The sequence below is a fragment of the Pipra filicauda genome, unplaced genomic scaffold (genome assembly GCF_003945595.2).
Source record: "Pipra filicauda isolate LSUMZ 115617 unplaced genomic scaffold, ASM394559v2 scaffold308_size869403_pilon, whole genome shotgun sequence".
Lineage (NCBI taxonomy): Eukaryota > Metazoa > Chordata > Aves > Passeriformes > Pipridae > Pipra > Pipra filicauda.
In genome coordinates, this window is record NW_024104430.1 from 307,862 (window position 1) to 331,333 (window position 23,472).

The 23,472-nt window shown below is 35.4% G+C and overlaps 1 protein-coding gene across 6 annotated transcripts in view; it reads left to right on the plus strand.

The window, feature by feature from the left end:
* Positions 1 to 22,701, plus strand: part of PNPLA4 (patatin like phospholipase domain containing 4) — a 32,960-nt gene extending 10,259 nt beyond the window's left edge. For 4 of the 6 annotated variants that reach the window (XM_027750795.2, XM_027750794.2, XM_039383397.1 and 1 more), the window contains 5 exons: positions 1,243 to 1,337; positions 1,518 to 1,653; positions 4,964 to 5,029; positions 9,179 to 9,331; positions 11,248 to 12,065. In XM_027750795.2, the coding sequence (XP_027606596.1) occupies positions 1,243 to 1,337; positions 1,518 to 1,653; positions 4,964 to 5,029; positions 9,179 to 9,331; positions 11,248 to 11,379 (582 nt within the window). In that variant the 3' untranslated portion in view covers positions 11,380 to 12,065. Of the gene's footprint in view, positions 1 to 1,242; positions 1,338 to 1,517; positions 1,654 to 4,963; positions 5,030 to 9,178; positions 9,332 to 11,247; positions 12,066 to 22,023 lie in introns of those variants that run through there. The other 2 variants (XM_039383396.1, XM_039383395.1) reach the window with 2 other exon arrangements.
* The last annotated feature ends 771 nt before the right edge of the window (positions 22,702 to 23,472 follow it).

A 23,472-nucleotide genomic window follows, 5' to 3' on the forward strand; every position in this document is an offset into this window, starting at 1 on the left:
CAAATGCCATGTAAAGAAAGTGGATGCAAGAACTACATTTCTGTCTTTCACTTAGATGAGTGCTCTGTTGTTCAAGTGATGTGAGGAAGTTAAAATGCTTCAGTCAGCCTGATCCTGATCTCATGCTAATCCTCTCCCCAACTCCTTTCTGGTTTTCCTTCCATCAAATCCTTTATCCTGCTCCCCAGTAGGACACATTCACTTCTCCTTTTTTTTTCTTGCGTTTCTTCAGTCACTCAATAATTTATCTTGCTACTAGTAACATATTTGTTCTTCATGCAGGGAGCTAATAATCCAGGAAACCCAAACTATCTCTTTTTTCATGTGGTTATGTAGGTGAATATGGGTGTAATATATTTATAGAGTACCAATTTCATAAGACTGCATAAGACTGAATTTAGTTTTTTCCCAAGTCCTTAAAATCATTAGGGAAATCTGCATGAAAGGATAAAAAAAAGATTGCAAATACTGAATACTGAGTCTTAAGCACTCAGGATCACAATTCATTGTTTCAACATGTTATGACTAAAAAATAAATTTTACCAATTCCGTTGCTCTCCTTTGGGATTTCTTATGGATCACACTTCAAGCTATTTTTCTGTAGCCATTAATGATGGGCATTTCAACTTTTATAAAAGAGATTCCCTGTGCAAGACTTTTATCTGGTGTCTTTTCTTCCTATGTCATCCATCATAGTATTCCGTTCATTAAATAGTTCCATAGTATTGTATTCATGTGTATACTTCTTAGTAGCTTGGTTTTTCCATTGGTCAGAAGAAATGGTAGTAATTTTAGTTTTTTTAATGCTTATAAGCATCTTAAGGTAATTGTGTCTGGTTTTAGTACTGAAATAGTGATTAAAATAAAAGGTAGCTTTAGAATTGAATTAGAAATTATTGTTTTTGTAAGGGCATGGTTTAGGCAGCTGATTATTTATCAGTGCTAGTGTGTAGAAAAATAAGCTTTAACTTTCCTTGGTTGTTAAAGTAACATACTTGTGAAAGTTTATAATTTTTTTTAATTAGGGATTTTTTTTTTCTTACAAATTAGTCCTTATAAAAGTATCAATATTTTGTTACGCATATCTTGTTACAAACCAAGCACATAGGGGAACGTATTTCAGTTGGCTCTTTTAGCTCTCTCTTGATTAAAGCTTTAGCCTCTAGTATGTTTTAGGTACTACACTTGAACATACTTCCCATCACTGAAACATCCTTAATGGTTAATGTTTTTCATTTCCAGCAATGTAAGCACTTTGCCTATGGATTTGCAGAGGAAGTCAGAAAACTGAACTTCGGTGCTGTAACACCTGGTTATGATTTTATGAAAACACTTAGGTACCTATCTTAATACTTCTATAAGATCACTTTTGTGTTGGGCTCTCCAAATGCAAATGAAGAGTGTGCATATTTCTTCTATACTGTGGAGTGCTCACCACTCTTTCTTTCACCACTAATGTATTTGCAACATTTTTATATAATGATGATGAGTAATGTTGAGCATTTTCTTTTCTCTAGGGAGGGCATAGAGTCTATTCTTCCTGCTAATGTTCATGAGATAGCTGAGAACCGGCTCTATGTGTCAGTCACTAACTCAAAAAGTGGGGAAAATCGCTTGGTTTCAAATTTTTCCTCCAGGGAGGACCTCATTAAGGTAATGAAGTTGAATAGTACTGCATTAAATAAAAATGCTTGAGTTTCTTCAAGACTTAAGAGTATGTTATTAGCTGTACAATGAATCACTGTATTACTCAAATAACCACTTATACTATCAGTGGTGCTACAACCATAACATAAACAATGGAAGCAGAATTTGATCCTACAGTTTCACAAATTTTGCTAAAATTCATTTTTTGCTTGTGTGTGTTTCCTTAATCTGTTATTATTAAGGTATATTCTACCTTGTAGGCAAAATATTTTTAAAAAGTAATAGGGTAACTCATGGTTGCAGTATATGAGAATAAAATAATATCAAAATTTTATAATAATTTTTGCATCTCTTACTTCACTGACACTATTTATATTAAGTTTCATCACAAAAGAAAGTGAAAGAAGTTTTAAAAAAAACTCAACACTTCCTATAGGTCTTTGTGTGGAATAGATATCATGTAATGTTAAGTCCTGTATGTAATCTGTATTTTATCTGGTACTGGAAAGTATATCTTTTGCTGCCCTTCTCTTAATTTGAATGTCACTTTTTAAATTTGGATCAGGATTGTATACGTAAGCTGATATGAAATTGTAGGAGGAAGTCAGATGTATGTAAAGCATGCTCTTTCTAGTAATTGATTGTATCTTAGTGGAGATTATCATAAGATATAGCAGAATAAAGGAGAAAAAAGAATAAGGAGGAATTCCTTTTGCTATCATTGTGGATGCTTAGAGCAAATAAGAGTTTCTTTACAGTTATCGCTTTAAAAAAATCACACTTGTTTACAGAATCTCAAACTATACATGGGGAGTTTGCCTTTAAAGTATTTTAAAAAATCTTGATCCTATTATGTTAGTTCTCATAATTTTTAAGACTTCCTCATGCAAAGATAATTATACAAAAAGTTTATTATCTCAAATTATGCACTGTAATTTCTAACTATAGAAATAACTAGCAGTGACAAGCATGGAGATTATTATTCTGTAGGTATATGTGTTTTTGCAGTGAAAACTTCTAACCCGAAGAGAATTAGAAGCATTAGGATGACCTCGGAAGTTTGAACATATTAGTATTTCCATAGTTCTCTCGTTGATTTAGCCATTTCTATTCTATTCTTTTGTTCTCTATGGTAGCAGTAAAATGGATTGGAATAATAGCAATAAAATTACAAATAATTGCTCACTGGAATACATTCATATTGTCTGATTTTTCAATGCAGCTCATAATACATGTTTTTGTGCATACCTTCATCTCTGTGTGTGTCGTGTGTACAGCTGTCTGAGTGTTGGGGGCTGCTGCAGTAGCTTGGAGGGTAGAATTTGTTTGGTTATTTGACTGTATTAGGCCTAGACATGACCTGCTACCTCGAAGGCTGGATAAAAATACTGCTGAGCAAACTGTTTTACAAACAGCAAAACTTCTGTACCCTCTGTCAGAAATCTTTCAACTTCCATATGCATTTGGTTTCAATGCTTAACAAGCCTCACGGTTTCCAAAATTTTTCAAAATGGCTGAACTGAGTATATGTTGCTACAGTTTTAAGCTTTTATTTTTTTTGCTATTCCCAGTGGACATGGAAGGTAGTTAATAATCTCCCACATTTGAAATAGTCTTTACATATGTGAAGACAGTGGTCTTGTATCAGCATTCCTAGACTTGCAGTTCTTAAACTGGAGGTGACAGGGAAGAGAGGCATGATTTGTGTTTGTGAGGGAGCAGGACACTGAAGACTGTTGTATTTAATTTGGAAAGGTGGGAGCAGTGTATTGAAGTCCACAGTGGTCTGTTAGTGGTAGAGAAATACTGAAAGTGTTCTTCAAATTTGTCCTTCCTCTCCTCACTCTTGAGATCTAAGTGACTTTAGAAGGAAAAACAACTGCTTTCTTCAGTCCTTTTGAAAAGAATTCAAGTTTTGCAGAGGTCACCTGGTTTTGACTCTGTTCTTTCACTAAACCTTTTTCCCTTTAGAAGGGCCAAAGTTACTGAGGTGGAGTTGAAGTAGAGAGGAGAAAGGGAGTTGGGCAGGGGAAGATGCTGATGTTGGGAACTTGGGAGTCCTATGTTATGCTTTTGTGAGGGAAAGGAAAGAGAAATAGCTGCAGTTTTCATAAGGAAAGTGAGAAGGCCTTTTTATCTGAGCTCAGACAAAGCTCTGGTCCTCTACATCACTGGGAAGAGAAATAGGCAAGAGAAGAGTTCTCAAAGTGAAAGTTGAAGACTTCATATACATATGCAGTCTTAATTAAAATTTTAGGGGAGCAGAGGTGCTTAATACTGAAAGTAGCTTAATTTTTTTGTAAAAGTAAGTGTAATTCCACCCAAAAAAGCTCAGGCATTTTATTCCATAATCTCCATGGATTGTGAGGTTTTCTGCATCTGATCTTTCACATAGTATATACACCAGTTTGGGACCCGCTTCTGTTCCCCAAATTGTTTTTTTATGCCGCCACACAAGCCCGTGGATTCACCCTGTTTAGCCCTATGAAAAATTCTGACATATTGCACTTTGTCCATGCATTTACACTTTCTCTTTGAAATGCTGTATACTGGTTGCTTATATATATGTGAGTGGATACATAGGTATAGAGAAACACACATTCTCTCACAGGTATTGCTATGAACGGATAGAAAGGTGTGTGTGTGTGTGCAAATCTGTACATGACAGAACAGTGTCCTAATATAAAAAAAAAAAAAAAAACAACAAACTGAGAGCTGCTGTGGATAGCAATGAAGGCTTACAGTAGGGGAAATAGTAATTTGTTAAGTACTGAATGTATTAAATGCAAAGTACTGATACTGGTAAAGATATACATGTGTGAATTTTTGGGTTGTTTATAATATTTTTGAAAGTTTGAAAATCTGATTTATTAGAAGAGTGGACGCTATATTAATATGCCAAAAGAATGACTGGGTCAGTTTCTTCTTTGACAATATATTGGTTTTTTTCCAGCATATGCATATTTAGTTTCTGCAAAACTATAGACATACTTTACATTGTGCAAAACTAAGCTCATACTCTTTTGAATCACATAAGTCAATGAGTTAATTTTTGATATTTTGTTTTAAGAGCTGTCACTGTCAAGTCATAAAAAAAGGCCAACCATACTGAATAATTTTAATCACATTTTGACATACCACAACAAGAAGACATTTTGAGATGACAGTGGGTTTATGTAAAACTAATATATTGAGTGGTTACTGCTGTATTATTTAATATATATAAATAGATATGAAGATATGTATTCATTTAAAATTACTTTGACACCTTTCTCTCATTTTTTTTTCTCTATTCTTTCTGCTTTCTTCTCTCTAGGTCCTGCTAGCAAGTAGCTTTATACCACTATATGCAGGAATTAAGCCAGTGGAATATAAAGGAGAGGTAATTTTTCATCAACTGCCAACTTTCTTTTTATATGTTCTTTACTTATGATGTAACTATTTGATATTAAGGGAAAACAACTGCAGTGCTGTATTTTGTAAGATAGTTATTGTTTCTGTTGATGTTGCAGATTAACACCAGGAAAGTTAATACGAGTTTGCTCGTGTGTTGTTACAGAAATTGTGGGTGCTGAGACTGAAATGATCTCTGTAACGTGAAGCTGTTTCTAAAGATAGTGTCTGACACTTACTGTGAGAAGAAGCTTGTTTTACTAAAGATTCTTCTCACCACAGCCTGTGTTACCAGCTTTAAAATGGTTTATTTTGCAGTTTAGAGGACCACCAATGTTTTTTCTGTTTGATGGAGGGAATGATAGGGGAGGTTCTTGGCAAGTTGGATGCTGCTGGAGTACATGTGTTTTCATGCGTGTTGTTCTCATGTTCTGTATAGAATTACATGCTTACCAGGTACCTTCAAATCCCTTACGTTTGGAAAAGCATTTAAAGAATAAACTTTTCAGGAGTGTACACTATTATAAGAAAACCTTTTCACAGTTTTCTTAATTTAGCTCCAAGAACGTTTTTGTCTATCTTACATAAATATATTAACACTCTAAGAATAATTTTAGAAAGATGAAAATAGCTATTTCTTTCTGAGAAAAACTACGTGATACTTCTTCCTTTATTTCCTTGTATTCATACAAATGATTCTTCTCAAACCTCTGTAATCCTCACAGCCACCCTGCCAAAAAGCCACACAAAACCATGTATATTTGCCCCAGCTAATAGTAGTTGTGTCAGAAAGCTTTTCAGCTTGAGAATTATATATATGACAATACATATCAGCTGAAATATTTGAAGGGTTTAAATCAGTATTGTTTGACTGCTTGAGTTAAATGGAGACTGCTTACAGCTTCCCAGGGTCTGGAATTTTTTGTTGTTGGAGTCTCTATGTTGCTTGTGCCATTTCAGAGGGGATCTTTGGATTTTTAGGTTCATTCTGCCATTAGTTAAAGGGAAAAAAGTGTCATTGTTAATTTTTTTTGTAGTATCCTTTCAATTAAGAAATTGAAAAGTTGGCCCAGAGTTTTGTCCAAAACTTATTTAAACCCCATTGTATTGGATGAACAGTTCTATTATGATTGAATAGGTATTGTAATATTTACTGAAACCTTTTTAGACCTTTTTTTAGCCTGTCTGTCTGCATTTACATTGGTTTCAGGAGGTAAATTCCTTAGGCCATGGGTCCCTGGTAGCATGAAATTCAGATTACTGCCTGCTAGGTGCCTGAGTCTACAGGCCTTATCTGTGCTTTAGAACAGTTGATCTGGATCAACACATAGCACCACATCCCTGGTAGCATGAAATTCAGATTACTGCCTGCTAGGTGCCTGAGTCTACAGGCCTTATCTGTGCTTTAGAACAGTTGATCTGGATCAACACATAGCACCACATCATCTGGGAGTGTTTTTGAAATGTATTTCACTATGTTACCTCTGCTATGTTACTACTACCATTATGCATCGTAAGTAAGTAAGCAGGTATGGTGCACTTTTGCTGAAATAGTATCAGAAAATAACCAAACCTTTTGCTAGCCTGCCCATAGTGCCTACAGAGACTGAACCCTAGGATTCAGTTTACGGTTCATGGCACTTTAGTGGGGAGCATTTGGCTTCACTTTGGGTTTAGCTAGTTTACCTGTAAGTGTGCTTGCCTGCAGGCTACACTCTTGAGATGGATAAGCTAAATTTCATGTTATGGTGAACATAACATTAATCTCTTCATATTATGTTTTCTTCTGATTTGATGAGCCTAAAAATAATATGACAAAGAAAGAAGTGTCAGATAACATCTGAGAATTTATTGTCTGTTTGTGCCCTTAACAACTTATTACCTGGGTTGGGTTTTTCAGGTACCCTTGGACTAGGCTTCCAGTAACACCAGTGCAAACCCACTCCATGTGAAATTATCTTTCTTTGACTTAGTTTGGTGTCCTTTGACATGACAAGGTTAATTTTTAAGACAGATAATTGAGTTGACTGTATTTGATGATGAGTCTGTAGTTTGTGTGACTGTAGTTAATATGGAACAGCTTTGTAAAAACCAAACTGATAAACGGGTAGATTGTGTTAGGTCAAGCCCACATCCTTGTTCCTATTGGCTGGTTTGGTTTTCATCGCACGTTATTTCAAAACTTTCTCTGTCTTTACACTGTACTAGATATTAGTGACACTGATTCAGAAGTTACCAGGAATTTGTCTCATCAGCTAAGAAGCATCTTTCAAGAACTGATTAATGAAATTAAAAGAAGCTGGGACATCACTTTTCTTTGTCTGCAGCAAATAAATGTTTTATAACTATTAAACACAAGGGACTGTGGAGATAGAGTATTTTTGACTGAAAAGCAGTTTCTACGAAATGCTTGAAAGAAAATAAAACAACAGAATCTATAGAAATTAGTGCTAAATAAAAATTACTGAGATGCCCTGGTAAATGTTTTGGTTTTCAAATAAATATTGAAGTTACATAAGAGGAGAGGGGAGAAAAATAAATAATCAAAATTTTTAAAAGTGTGAGAACTTTTAAGTTGTAGCAGTGCTAAGCTAGACTTGTGAAAAACATTAATAATGTCATCTGTTACGTTTTCTTTGACATGGCTTAGACAGGGCATCCACTGTACTTTTCACAGTAGGAAATACAACAAAAAGCCACTTGCTACTACAAGGAACATGGCATATGAATCAATAATAAACTACTATTTATAGATACACACAAAAAAACTGTGGTGTTAGAAATGTTATGGTATATTGCAGCTCTACTCACAGCTATCACAGCAGTGCTGTAATAGAAGTTTGAGAAATCTGAAAGATAGCTATCATTCTGGAATTTTATTCTTTTTTTACCTTATTTTCTAAGACAAAACAATCTCAATCCTAAGCATTGAGAAATATGATGTTTGTGCAAAGTGAAGGAATTCAGTGGTGGATTGTGGGTGCTGACATGAGGTAATGTCAAGAGTCAAGTGCTAAAGCATACAATGAAGTAACAGGATGAAAAGGGCCATAGAAACTGTTGAATGTTAATATTTATAGCTTATATTTTGAAATTAGGAACATAAACTTTCATCTGAGATAGTGAAGAAGAGGGTGGTGTGGGGAGACTGTGCAAACATTTAAATGTCATAAAAAACTTCCTAATCATATACTTTTTGTGAGAGCTTTTTGTTGATTTGGGTTTTTTTTAACTTTTGTTACTGTTTTCTCTCCCTTGGATGATAAAAGAAGTGTAGAATTACTAGTTGAATTTAGGTGTGTAAAGTTCAGTGAGATGCTTTTGGTCATCAGACCTCATGTATGATGTTAGTGAATGCATCTAGCCAGCAGAGGGCTGTTGGGTTTTGGGTTATGCATGTAAGCATAGAAAGAAATATGAAGATATAAAATATATTAGCCAGAAATATCACAACTGTCCTGCTTATACTGGAATGGAATTTGGCCGTGGTCCTTCTAAAGATCAGATTTGTGCCTCTAGATCTCATTCTTCACAATACTTAACTCCTGTCTGCTCCCTCCTATGTCATAGCTGTTCAACTCCTTCCCACCTTTATCCTCCACTTTCCAGCTGCTGCTGTCTTGTGTAGTGTATGTAAGACATGAGACTCTGGAAGAAGAATCATAGAAGAGGGGTAGGAGTGATGTGTGGTTTTGCTTGTGCAGTCAGTTTACCTGCACCTACAGATTGTGCAGCTCCTCGTTTCAATCAGAATAATGTTCTAGAGGAATATACAGCATTTAATGTGATTCATGTGTAATATTAAAAGTCTTATATTTTCATGTGTGTGTTGAGAAAAATTCTGTAGGGGGCATTTTATTATTAGATTAATCAACGAACCTTATCAGAACTTGATAAATACATTACACACAAATATGCACATTATGTCAAATGGTCATTGATTCATAACTCTGTGTGTACATTGTCAGTTCTTTGATATTTGTGCCACATATTCGATATTATCCATTGTATTCTTAGAAGGAAACCTGTACATTTTCTTAAGAGTGGACTGGAGGAGGCAAGGTCAAGAAGGAAAAAGTATTCCATTATGATCATACTGTACTAGAGTAACTTGGAAAATACTTCTGTTTCCCAATAGAAGTGGGTTGATGGTGGTCTTACCAATGGCCTTCCTATCTTGCCTTTTGGAAGAACTGTGACGATTTCTCCTTTCAGCGGTCGATTGGATATCTGTCCACAAGATAAAGGACGTGTGGATCTTTATGTTAAATTAGCAAAACAAGATATGATGGTGAGTTACTTGTTTATTAATTACCTTAAAAAGAATAAAAGGTACTTCTGCAGTTAAGTTTATGTTTATATTTAAGTGTCTATTTTGTGTTATATATCAACTTATGTAAAGTTTTGGCATTTTCTGGTTTGCAAATGGAGGTTAAACCTTTTCTTAGACACAAGGGAAGGAAAATGTAGAATAAAGAAGGAAGTTTGAAAATCATTGATCTAGTACAAAATTGAGCACATTATAACAGGCTGTTAAGTGTAAATAATATTAGGCTTACTTTACATATCATCAGTCTATGGCTAGGTACAGTGTTTATAGGAAAAAACCAAATTGAATACCTCAGTAAAGGAGAACTCCAGAACATTTCTTCATACTTATTGAACTCTATTGCTCTATTGAACTGAATTTAAAATACAAGTTTAAGTTCTACATTTGAAGTGACATGCAGTGACTTGTCACCGCATTGCTCAAGAGAGCTTGTGAACACCTGTGACCACAAGACTTTTGCAGAAGTCTTGTTAGAAGTTTCAGAAACATTTCCCTATGTTGAGATATAAGATAAGACTATTTTTTATTGCCTCCTTTTCATTGTTGACATTTCTGTCTTTGCAACCTTTGTCTCATACACTTTAACTAGTCTTGCTTCTTTTGACATGATGAAAGAAAATATTGAATAATGATAGACCTAGTGGTCAACAATATTCCATTAGAAAGAAACAATAAAGATTAATAATAATTGGTACTTTAGGTTTCTTTTTAGACAGTTTTTAAGGTTTTCTTAATTTTAGTAAAATTAGTGTTATGTAATGTCATTCTAAATTGGACCAGTTTCTGAATCTTTATAGTGTTTCGCAGAGAGATTTTAAGCATGGTAGTGCTTGGCAAAAGGTCATAAAGTACATATCGAAAATATACACAATCACTTACTGTGTATTTCTTGGTCATATTTTGTATCTAATATCTAGTGTATCTAGAGGAGGAAAAATTAGTTGGTGATTAGTTTAGTTTAGAGTAGAAAATTAATTGCTTCTGGGGTCATGCATGTGCAGACTTGTGCAGAATCTCAGAAACATTTTAAACTATTTGATTTGAAGCATCTCTAGCTCTTAAAACTGTAAGAATGATCACTAAGAACCATTTTTTTTCAGCAATATTGTAATCCTCATAAATTGAAGAATTGCATATCTTCATTTATCTATATTGGAATGTTAACAATTTTTTGTCTCTTTGAATCTCCTCCATCTTCTAGAATGAATTTGAATAATTGCTTATTTTAAATAATGAAGATGATGTTGATATTGTTTAGCAAAATTGTGTATAATAAAGTATGTGGCTAAAATATTAAGTTAATTTTATAAACAAATTGTTCAGAACATTATTGAATTTAATTATATTTTTTATTTGGCCATAATTTAATAAAGTCTGTTTTCAAGAATAAAGCTCCAAAATATTTATACATGATGGAGTGACCAGTTAAAAAGCTGAGTAGTCCTTAATTGTTGGTAATACAAGCTACGTTTATACTCATATGTAAACATTGCCTGGGAATGTTCCCAAGGATGTGGTTGTTTGCACTAGTAAGTTGTCAAAATATTATTCCTTGCACAAGTTTAGCATGTGCCAGCTACCACTCTGCCAGACAGTTTTGGGATTATTTCCAGACTTAAAGTGTTTCAAAAACTTTGGGCAGTTTTACAGGCAGACAGTCTGTTTTGGATGCTGTGAGTTTAGTAGTGTGTATGTGGTGTTTGTGCCAGTTTGTCTTGGTGCTCAGCAGTGAACCTGGACGTGGTTAATTTCCTGGTGTAGACACAGCCTTGCTGCTCTTTTGGTTTTGCATATGCTACATGAAACACGTGACAGAACAGTCACATCTAGATAAGTTGCTTTAACAAACTAATTTGTACCTTCTTGCTCTATTGCAGCTGTCACTGGCCAACCTGGTAAGACTTAATCAAGCTTTGTTCCCACCAGACCAGGAGAAAATGGAATCATTGTACCAAAATGGCTTTGACGATGCTGTACGTTTTTTGTTGAAAGAAAACTGGTTTGAATAGATGGCACATAAAAAAGTAGTGAGACATGATGGCTGTCAAAACACAGCTACAGGCTTCATGGAGAATCTCAGGGATTGCTGCCTCGGTTGGTGTTTGTGAAAATAAAAATCCTAATGGACTTGAATCTGCTTCTGCTGAGAAGGTATCAGTTGCACTCCAAAGAACTGTATAAACATCTCAGAATGGAAATAGTGCTTGCCTGGTGGATGTCTTGTTTTGAGGAGGTTCCACTTAGATTCATTTTGCTTCAGCTGGGGATTTCAGTGGGGGATTTGTAAAATTATCATAATAACAGAAATTTGGAAAAGTCTTTTTCAATATTATTTCAGAGACAAATTGATGTCATATCATGAAAAATTACAATCTATATTATTCACTTAACATACTTGTGAGTAGTAATTGGATGCTCTCAATGTTACTGATCTAAAGCATTTCCTGCAGTGTTCTAAAGGACTTGAAGATTAAGCACTAGCCACAAAAAATAAAACATTTGCACTCTTATTTTGTGTACTTTTTCACATTAAAAGTTCTTAATTTTTCAGTGAATATGTTCTTTTAAAATTTGAAACACTGAAATTTGTAGCAGAAGTGTGATATAAAAATAACTTGTAAAGAAGGGTGTAAGAAGTTGTCGTATTTATTACGTTTTCTTCCTCTGCCAAAATTGAATAAATATATTTTCTTGAGTCTTTTGTCAAGAGTTCATTTATAAGTTTCTTGGAATGCTATACCTTAAGTTCAGGATTTTCACTCTTAATGTCTAAATGCTAAAATTCACAACTATTTATTTAAAAGCAAAGAGTGTTTGGTTTATAAGTATGGATTTTAAGTTGGTTTAGTAATATGTAAAAAATTAAAAAAAAAATGAAGGTTGAATTAAGCATGTATGAAATTTTAGAATTCCTAAGAACAACTGAAATACCTGTGGCTAAAGAAAAAAACAAACCTTCTATAGCTGTTTGAAAGCCTCTTCAACATGCAACCACCAGATTTATATTCATACGTAGATTGCATCAAATTAGGGTTCATGGGCAGGGATTGAATTATTTTATTACTGTTTTTGATAATGAAAGAAATTAAAAAAAGGAAAAGGCTGATGTAAGGCCCCTTACTTTCATTTCAGAACAACAACTCTTTCTGGATGCATGAGATTCTGTATACAGTGAAAACAGGATAGCTTGTGTGATTTTCAGATCTGTAGGACAGCATTTTTGCATGTAAAGCTGCAATAAGTTACCTTCGGTCTACCAAGGCACCTGTGCCTCGCTCACTTGCATTCTCATTTATAGAGGATAACTTTCAGCATGAATAGCAATCATAGATAATGCTACTAAAAATTTCTCTTATTTCATGTTACTCTGCTACGGTCAAAGTCTCTGATTCAATGGAATCAGAGACTGTTTTGGAATTCTGGTGGAATCTTTAAACAACTCTTTTTCACTGAGGGAAACAGTGAGAAATCCAACAAGATTAAAGTTTCTTAGGCTTTGTTTCAACAGTAGTTATATTCTTCAGGGAGTGAATATTAGCCTTTTTGAACGGACAAAGTTCTGGGGGTTTTTACCACTTTGCAAGTTCTTCAGTTGTTATGGTTCTTTTCTAGCTAGTTATACTGACTAGTAACTAGAATTTTCTGTTAGAACATCATAAATCAGTTGTGCTGAAAAAGAATCCTTGCTACCTTATGTTTCTCACAAAAGCCTAAGGTATTAGGAAGTCCTTTTTAACAAGTCCTAAATAAGTGGAGTTGAAAATCAGTGATCTCTTTTGTCAAAATATACCCCAATGAAATAAATGAATTTTTAATTTCAAGAATACTTCTTAAACAGATTCTGTTGCTTCTTTTAGATTCATTTTAGGTGTGGTCCTTGTGTGGCTGAAAGTAGAACCTGCACTCATCAGAATTTTCTGGTGGACTTGCTACACAAATAGGCTGCATAACTATTTTTCAAAAATATGTTACTAATATCTTAGAAGGTTGAGGGAAATGAAATTTGCAAAAACTCTTACCTACTTTGTACCATGATGCTGTTGATAAGTGTTGCTATGAGTATAATTGCAAACAATACTTATAATTTGAATAGAAGGTTCTGTTTCTGCTGAAACATTACTAACTCTTCTAGCTATGTTGTCTGGGAAACCATTGCTTTGGTTTATTTGGGTTTTTGATTCAGATTTTATGAATACTTTTGAAAATCATTAGTACAAATAGTCAAATCTAGAAAATGAGATGGGCTAAGGTAATATTTTATCATGAGAATGAATGTATTTTTAATGACAAAGTAATATCTGTTCTGATATTACTTCAGATAATGCTAAGGATATGCTAAGACACTTCTTCTTGTTTAATTATTCTGTGCTGAAGTATACTTAGGTAAGATGTACAAATCCTAAGAGACTATTAAGAATATATAATTTCTGTGCTGCATCTGTATCTTTCTCTCTTGATCTATAAAGATTGTTTTAGGCAGCAAAGATCCTTCTATGCTGAAATACATTTATTGATTTTAGGAAGCTAGTCTGAGATCCTGTTATACTCCAGAGATGTGTATCACATGATTTAGGTATTATTTGGTCAGGGAGTAATTTTTTTTCTTAGAGAATTTCTTATCTTCTTAAAGAAAGACTTGTGTTCAAGAATGCAAACTATATGGCAACACTGTTTCTCCTCTAGGCAGATCAGTTACCACCATTTTTTGTTCATAGGCAACGAAGGAACAGCAAATTTGAAAAAGATTTTTTGTATACTGACAAAGGAGAGAACTTGTGCAGTTATAATTGTACTAGGGAAAGATGGAGAAGCATTAAGAAAATTGTTTTCCAGATTTATGAACTGGACAGCTGTGTAGGACTTGGTGCCTTACATTTTAATTATAATTTTGATAAGGATAGACAACATGACACCTACTGAGACTAGAAAATTGGCATTTCAATGTGAGAATAGAAAAATACAATAGTTTTCCATCTCTCCTCATGAAGCTGCAAGTAAATTCTAGAAAAATTTACTATGAAAGGAAAAAAACGTAGAAGTACTCTAAAGACCATGTAAGTCTGTCTTTAGCCATTAGTGTTGTCCATAACTGATGAAGTTAATTTAGGCTCTTTTTCATAACACAAGGTAAAGAGGGCATGCCCAGGTGTACTAAGCCCAAGTCTTCAGTTAAAACTTCACTCTCTGCATGCTGAGGCAAACAGAACAACTTCACCTCTTTTTAGAGCTATTGAGGAAGATCACTTCAGTCCTTGAAATGAAAGAAACTCACTCCTGTGTGGAAATTGGATAGTGGTTGGGATGTAGCATTCAATTAATGCTTGTATTCTTGGATTTCATAATTTTCATGTTTCAGAAATGCCATGAATTTTTATGTGAACATATCAGTGCTCTGTCTAGGCTATTCAGGAGTAGTTCTGTATTTTCTAAGAGCTCTGTTTTCCTAAAAAGACTCGACTCTGAACTGTGCTCTGCCCTTGAAAAATTTGGTCACCTTTGTGCGTAGAGATTGGAAATGAAGATCACTGTAAATATGCAACAGTTGTTTTGTTAGCTAATACAAATGGCAATTGGCTGTGAGTACTAGGCTAAACAGTAATGCTCATCATCCAGATGTAGGTACTTCTATAAATATCTGATACCTAGACAAGTACTTTATTTCTTCAAGAGCAGTTCTTCATATGAACTTCAATACTCATCCTTTCTCCTACCTCCCTCTTCGTATGAAGATGAATTTCAATCCTTTTTCCCATCTTCTTTCATTTCTCTAGGGAAACTATATGGCATGCATGCTATTATCATATATATTTTTCTGAGGTCCAATAAGTCTGTGAAGTGTTTTCTGTCCAGTTTTCCACACTCTAATGTAATTTGTACACAATGCATCCTGAAATCTGTAATTACGGTTAAACTCCTAGCTCAGGATGTATTAAATAATCCTTAATATCAGATGAAGTAATTGGAAGTGACTGCTTCAATTACTATTTTCCTTTAGCTTTTCTACATGTTTCCTATCAGAGTATATATTTAAGAGATTTGAAGGTAAGCTTGAGTCCTGCTAAGATTATCATCTCCAACAGTATCTACCCTGCCTTGGGTAGAGCGTTGCCAGCAGTTCAAAGGTGGTGATCCTTCCTCTCTACACGGAAGAGGCTAAACCACATCTGAAGTGCTTTGTCCCGTCCTGCGTTCCCCAGTAGAAGAATGTTATGGAATTTCTGGAGTGACTCCACTGCAGGCCCATGAAGATGATTAAGGAGTGGAGCGTCTGATATGTGGGAGGCTGGGAGAGCTGTGACTGTGTGTCCTGGAGAAGAGAAGGATCAAGAGGATCTTACCAATTTGTATAAATACCTGAAGAAGATGGAGCCAGGTTCTTTTCAGTGGTGCTCAGGGACAGGATCAGAGGCAATGGGCACAACATGGAACACAAGAGAGAGTCCGTCAAAACATCAGGAAACACTTTAGTGTGAGAGTGACTGGGTAGGTTGCCCACAAAGGCTGTGGAATCTCCTTCCTTGTAGATCTTCAAAAGCCTGAACAAGGTCTTGGACAACCTACTCTATCTTCAGTAGGGGTGTTGGAATACATGATCTGCATAGGTCCCCTATAACCAGTAGTTCCGTGATTCTTTGACTTACTGCAGGATCCCCATTTCATATAAATAATAGTTTTCTTAACACTACAATGTGCACTTAAAAAAAAAAGTGTAAATCAAAAAAAAGGGATATTTCACACATCTAATATTAAGAATTTTTGTGTTCTAAACTCATTCTGAATTTGGTTCTATTGTTTCATTCTGTGCTAGGATTCCATAAAAATCCATAACATTGCTGACTGGGACATGACAAATAATGTCTTCATGCTGTTGGTGTTAGGTGGTAGAACATATTACATAATATGTCTTTTCAGTTCCCCCGAACTGTCTGAATCTTTAACCTTTCAGAGTAGAAGTTTATGTCCAATTTCTTTGGAAGCAGCTTTCAGCTGCTTCTGAGAAGTGTGTGAAAAACTGCAGAAATCCCATTGACCTTCATTTGAAGGACCATTGATCTGAAGTGGAGGCAGTGTTATAAAGTGGAAAGAAAAGAACTAAATCTAAGTGTATATGTTATCTGAATTTAGATGTTTTTTTAAATGCACCTTCTAGCTGTGCCTGCTAGATTAGGTATGAATTCTTCTTGGTTTTTTTGACAAAAGGTCAGAGCTGAAGGGTTTTACTGAATACATTGACCTCTTTGTGCTTCATGTACTTGGAGGTGACTTTGGTTCAGTGACTGTTGCCTTCAGTTCTTCACAGAACTGCATCTGTGGCTCAGATGGAGTTCACACCTCACATTTAAAAGGATGGAATGTCTGTATCTTTGCCCTCTAAAACTCTATGTGAAATATATAAACATTCCCTGTATTTAACCCCTTAATATTTAACCCAATTTATAATTTTACCTTTAAAATTAAGAGACATGTATGGATGCAGTAAGGATTTTATTTTTAAAAGAGTTTCAAAGGAGGAAATTTCAAGTGCTTCTTTTTGCTGGAAAAGAAATGAACTATGTATTTACACCCACAATTAAAGTTTGATTTACTCACTCTGGAAACCTAAATATGTATGACTGCAGATGGAGTTAGTTCCCAGTTTAGGTAGAGGAGGAGGGAAGACCATTGTTTAGGTCTCAATGTCCAAATAATAATAAAAATAATAATAATAATTAAAAAAAAATTCTTCATAACTTTCCCTCTATCCAGATGTTCAAACACAGCCTATCTGTCCCTTTGAAAGTCATATTTCACTCTAAGCGTAGTAGCCAGCATTTTCACCGAAAGCAATCAAATGGTCAGATCAATTTCTTGTAATTATTTGGCGTCTTTACTGATGGGGAAAGGAAATATTTAACAAAAAATGGCTAGTGATGAAGTTGAATCCAGTGAGCAGTGTGTACCCAGTTCATACTACACAATTAATGTATAAGGCTGTAACTTTTGTCATTTTATTCTATGAACTGTTTCCATTCACAAAATATATTTACAGCGATAAGCAAATTTGAAACACAGTATTCAGCTTGAAATATTTGACTGGGGAAAAAATGCAGTAATTTAAATATTTTGTCAAAGTATTCATTTCCTTCAAGTCACACATACATAACTATACCAAGGTTGCATTTCCTCAAGTACTTAATTACTATGCAAATTATGGTAATCTCCTTCTATGCAATTTAGTTGTATTGTTGTTATTTACTTAGATTCCACAACTATTCTAAGCACTGTAAGTCAAGTTTAGAAGACACATTTTGGATCCAAGTAATTTCTATTACAGTCTTAGATATGGCACATAAGCAATAAGCTTAAACCCTACAGCAGTAAACTATGTAGCCTATCTACCTGTCAAGATTATTTCGGTAATTAATATTTCTTTAAAAACATGTAAGTTACGACTTTTAAAACCACATTAGGTATTTTCATTCTGTTGGAACATGCATTGCAAGGTGGCATAGCTGGCTAAATAGCTAAGAGTAGAAGGAGTTGTAGGGATTTGTAAATGTGGGGGATATGAAAGGAGTTAGAAATAAGCCAGACAGTGCACTGGGAGCATGTGAGGAATTCCTCTCTGTCAATCTGTCATTACAGTGGGCAGATGCTGTGTTACAGAACTGCATTTTTAAATCAAAGAAGCTGCCTTAACCTGGGTAAAAATAAAATTGTGACTGTGTTCTTGTGTTTGAAATAGAAAAAAACCCCAGTGTATAAGGTCAGATATGTTGGCATTGACAAGAGGTTTGAATACCTTTAGCATTTACAGTATTTTGATGATAGTTACATACACTAAAGACCATTTCACTTGTAGCTGCGTGAAGTGAAAACTTCTTTGACTTGAAAAAATACATGAACAAAATCATTCCATGTTACTGAAGATATTTGTGTGTATTTTCTTTTCTTCCTTGATAGGAGTAGCACACACCACACATGCTCATATCTTGGTTACTGCACACACCTTCTTTTTCATATCATTTTCCTTCCAGTGTCACTTAAAGTTCTTATTACTGACATATCTTCATATTCTTGATTAAACCCATTATTAACTGGTCTTGGTGGCTGTTCATAAATCCATTCACTTTGCAGGGTAGCACTGCTCTCTGTATTTCTTGACTCATTCTTGCACTTTGTACAGCATTGATGAATCTGTTGCAATAGTCCACAACAACATATATTGTTAGGCAGTTTAGAGAGCAGATGGCTACCTTTACTGGTATAGCAGTCCATTACTTATTCTGAATTGGTTTAAAAGTTGTTATCCATATTGCAGTCAAAATGAAATGTGAAAATAGTAACTTTAACTACACCTTCATAAATTGTCAGACTATTAATTACTATTATTATTAGTAGTAAAAATGTTAGTGATATGTAAACTAAGTTACTAATGCCTTACTGGTTTATAGTTTATTTGGTTCTAACTTAATAAACAAGTGGAATATGGTCAGATGTGTGCCATTATGATACAGCAGAGTAATTATGGTACATTTTGGTTTAAAATTATTAAGAACAAATACCTAACAGCATTAGATTAATTCATTTCAGTGAATTACAATCTTATATGATGAATTCTAAGCCTTTACAGGTATCACAGTAAGGGCAATTCATACTGTACTCAAGAAACAAGCTGAAAGTATGTCTGACTGTGTACCAGTGATTTCATGTAATGCTTGTCCAATTCTCAGTAGGGAATAGGAGTGCTGTGTAAGGTAAACATGCTCAGGTATTCTTCCCAAGAATGCCAAGGAAGTGGAAGGATTGAAAAAAAGCTTTATTTCAGATGCAAGGACCACTTTTTTACGATGGGATGTGGTGCACTGGGCCTCCAGGGGGAAAAAAGGAAGTTCCTGCCCCCTCAGGGCCTCTTTTATCCTCTCTGTTTCTCCCCCTCCTTCCCAAGACCTCTGTGCATGTCTGTTAGGGCTATCTTTCTCCTCTCACATATCAGACAGAGAGGCTGAGAGCTTCTCTTGCTATGTGGGGAGGGGGGAGGGAAGCATTGAAACTGCTTTCGAGAAAGAGTTAGTGTTTAGGCAGAAAGCCTTCCTAGTGAAAACAGAGTTCCTAACTTTCCGTTACAAATTCTTCCAAAATTGTGTCTATCCCTACAGCTGGGAGAGACATTTTCATTCATTTTTAATTCTTAGGTAGTATAGACAGGGTTTTCTGGAGATAGATGTCTTCTTTTGGGGAGGATCCCCAAGTGCCACTGTAATGACACAGTTATCAGGCACAGGTTTCATTGGGATAGTGCCTTGCTGTGCCCCAGTCTGAACTTGAAATCCCTGAGAAAGTTTGGCAGAAGTAAGAAACAAGGCAACAGCTGAGTGGATTTTAGACTAAGAAAAGGCAAGTCAGACTTCCTCCTGAGGTCTGTACAGAAGCTCCCTGAAGGCTTTAACCAGCCATGACACGCTGGATTTAAGCTGTGGACTGTAAGGGCCAAAGGACCTTTGAGTCATCTAGTCCCACTTTCATTAGTTTACGCTCTGATTTTGACACAATGTACATTTTCATGACAGGACACATTTGTCATTTAGTAAAGAAATGACCTTTAAAAGTTATAAACTTCCTAACTTTATGAATTTCAGTGTTGGTCTACGTGGTAGGTTGAGCCCAGCCAGCAGCCAAGCATCTGCAGAGCTGGTTGCTTGCTCACTTCTCCATCCCAAGAGTGGGACTGGGGAGAGAATATGAGGAACAAAACCAAAAAACCTAATTTGTCAATATGAAGACAATTTAACAGGTGAAGGAGAGAGCTAAAAAAAAAAATAAAATAAGAAAACAACAAAACAAAACAACAAAAAACCCACAAGTTGTGCAGGGGAAATCACTCACCCCCTCCCTTGAGCAAAAATTACCCAGACAGTCTATGAGCAATGGGCAACTCAAAAGCAAAATAATCCATTTGTTCTTCTTCCCCTACCCCAGCTTTTATTGCTGAGCATGACATTATATGGTATGGGATGTCCTTGGGTCATTTGGAGTCTGCTGTCTCATCTGCGTCCCCTTCCAGCCTCTTGCCCACCCACAGCCTCCTCTCTGGAGCAGCAGAGTGAGAAAGAGAAAGCCTTGATGCCATGCGAGCACTGTTCAGCCAAATCACTGCTGTGATAGCAATTGTTTTAACCACAAATCCAAAACAAAGCACCATACAGACTGCTATGAAGAAAGTTAAACTCCATCCCAGTTTACTGCTACTGCTGCTACCGCTTGCTAATTGTGCTCACAGTGACTCATTTTAGGAGAGACTCACTTGTCTCACTTTGTATGTTCAGATGCAATACAGCTTCCGGCAGGCTTCCACTGCTATTGTGTTTTAGGAAGATTTGACTGTTTATCACATCTCTCTCTCATATCTTGTCTCCTACTGCCTGAACTCTTGAACATTTCTGTTTTTGTTGTGGCTTTGAGGTAACAGTACTTAAAAACTGGTTGTTAAGAAAAACAAAACCCAAACCTTATTTGACCTAGAAGGGCAATCAGATACCGTAAATGTCTTTGTAATCTTGTAATTTATGTCACTGGTGCTGAGTCTTATCTGATAATGAATTCCTTGGCTGTGCATCAGTAACAGCAGAGAGCGAGCTGTTGCCATAATGCCAGGTTCAGTGCCACTGAAGTAGCCCCTTTAAGTAGTACCTTTAACTAGCACAAGCTGAGGAAGACAGAACAGGGTGAAGGAAATCATTGGTTCCCTGAAAGATCCATCCTTCTAGACATAGAAGAGCTAATGGTTTAAAACTGTGTTGATTCCTTAAGAGCTAAGTTTTCTTCCCCTAAGCCTGTTAAGTTTGGTACCTATTCTCTCTTAGTCCAATTTAGCCCATGTTTGTTAACTTATAAGGGACTCTTCAATAGTAGCTTTAAAGAGAGACACTGTCGGTGAAGCAGAAGGAGTTTTTGAGGTATCATATAAATTATAATCTTGGAATTACACTTCCAAGTACTTACATTTACTTGTAAATGTAAGTAAAGCACATTGTACTGTTGAGGGTTAGGCAGGAATGCAGTGCCATCCATGGTTTCAAAGACTTGTGATGCTGATTCGCCTTGAGTTCCGGGCATAGCTCAGATTGCTTCAGCACAGATTTATTTCCTTCCTAATGGTTTCATTTACATGAGGGATATTCCCAAGTAGGATCAAAGTAGAGCTATTCATTAATAACTGTCTTTTTAGGTTTTGATTCCATAAAAGGTACTTGATTAAAATGATTATGAAGTTTTTTTCCTGAAGTAGGGAACAGAGCCACAAATAGAAAAGAGAGAAGGATTTTTAAAATACTATGGGAAGCGTAAGAACTTTCCATGGGTTTAGACAATTTTGTACACAAACATTTTCTGTTGCAAAAATATTTTCAAGTTTTCAAGTTGTCAGGGTGCTGCACTGCTGGACAGGTAAATGTCCAGCAGTGGCCCATACCAATTAGTGAGTGGAAGTGGGCGTGAAACCCTTGCATGACTGGTTGGTTGGTCAGAACATGAGTAAGACAAAAAACGAGCAGACATTGATGTGTGCCCGGGGAGCCCATGAAATTAGGAGCTGGAGCCCAGAAATACGAAAGGAGCAGGATGTCTTTCAAACTGCTAATCATTTAGGCGTTTGTTTTCTCTTTTGTTTGCAGGTTAAAGTAAGAAGATCAGCCAGCAACATAGAAAATAGCTTCCCAATTTTCAGCAAGCTCAGAAAAAAAACATTTCTCTATGTGTCACAGCTTCATCTTTTTTTACTTTAAGGCTGTGTGCTCAAAACATTCATAGGGTGTGGACTATACCTCTAACACTTTAGTTAACATAAAATGAAGCGTACATATTCAGGCTAATCTCCTTATCGTTTCTTTCCATCAGAGGATGCTACCCATCTTTATGTTTGTATTATTTGTTTCTGAAGTTATTACTTACACCAAAAGTTATGATAACTGTGGTGACAAAGATGGTGTATCCAAGAAGAAGGAACCAACCCCACCAGATCTCATCCGATCTTATACAGTCTTTGCATTTGAAATCTGGAAGAAAGAGAAAGAAAATTAAGTACTTGAAACAGAAAAAAAAAGTTGCTTTTCTGATAAGATTTCATTTGAAGGATTAGTGAAAATTGACTAAAAAAGCACTATTGCCTTTGTTTTCATCACATTTTCTTATGCTGTTTTTTCAGCCTTGTTAAGCTTCTCTAGAGAGATCTTTCTTCTTTTTAGTCCAGACATGAAATTTTTGGATCTGTTGTAAATTAATTATACAATGAAAAGTAAACAAAATTCCCAGTTTAGTAGAAGTGGGAAAATATTACGTAGGACAAGCAAGGTAAATGACAGTTATCTTACTAAGTCTCAGACTTTTTTTTTCCTTTTGTTTTTTAAGCTAAAATAAACATATGGTACAATAGTCAATAGAATTTCCTTGACTCCTCTGTTTTTTTAGGGACTCTGAAGAATTGCATTGGGTGATTGTTAAACACATCTGGAATGAGAGAGATGCTGTGTGGCATTTAGGACTTGCTAGACCCTTTTGTCTGGAAGGTCCATGTGAAGAAAGTTTGGCTCATGTGAAATGGTGTATCTTGGTCACTGAGGTCATATGCCCAGCAAGATTGTGGGAATTGCATTCATAATTAGAAGATGGGGAAAAGTTATAAGTTGTTGAAAATAATTTTACAATCAAACAGAAAGAAAATTCTGCTTCCACATATCCCTACTGTCATGTACACTCTTTCTAAAAACACTCACACTGCTGTGTGAGTTGACTGTACAGCTTTTGAGTAACTGGAAGAGAAAGCACAAACTGCATTTTTTAAAGAGACCATTTGCCTATAAATACTGAAGAAAATGATAAAAATTATTATAATGGGCTTGATTTGGGTGTTTTTAAATATGGTGTAAAAACTCAGCAAATGTCTGTGGAGGAGACTAAGTATTTAAAATAAACACATAACTTTAACAAATGCCATATATTTTGATATGTAAACATTTAGCATTCTATAAAATATATAGTCAGAGTTCTACTTCACAGTGTACTGGTTTAGATCCACAGAAACTCACTGTCTGTCCAGCAGTATAAATAGTTCAAACAAAAAGGCA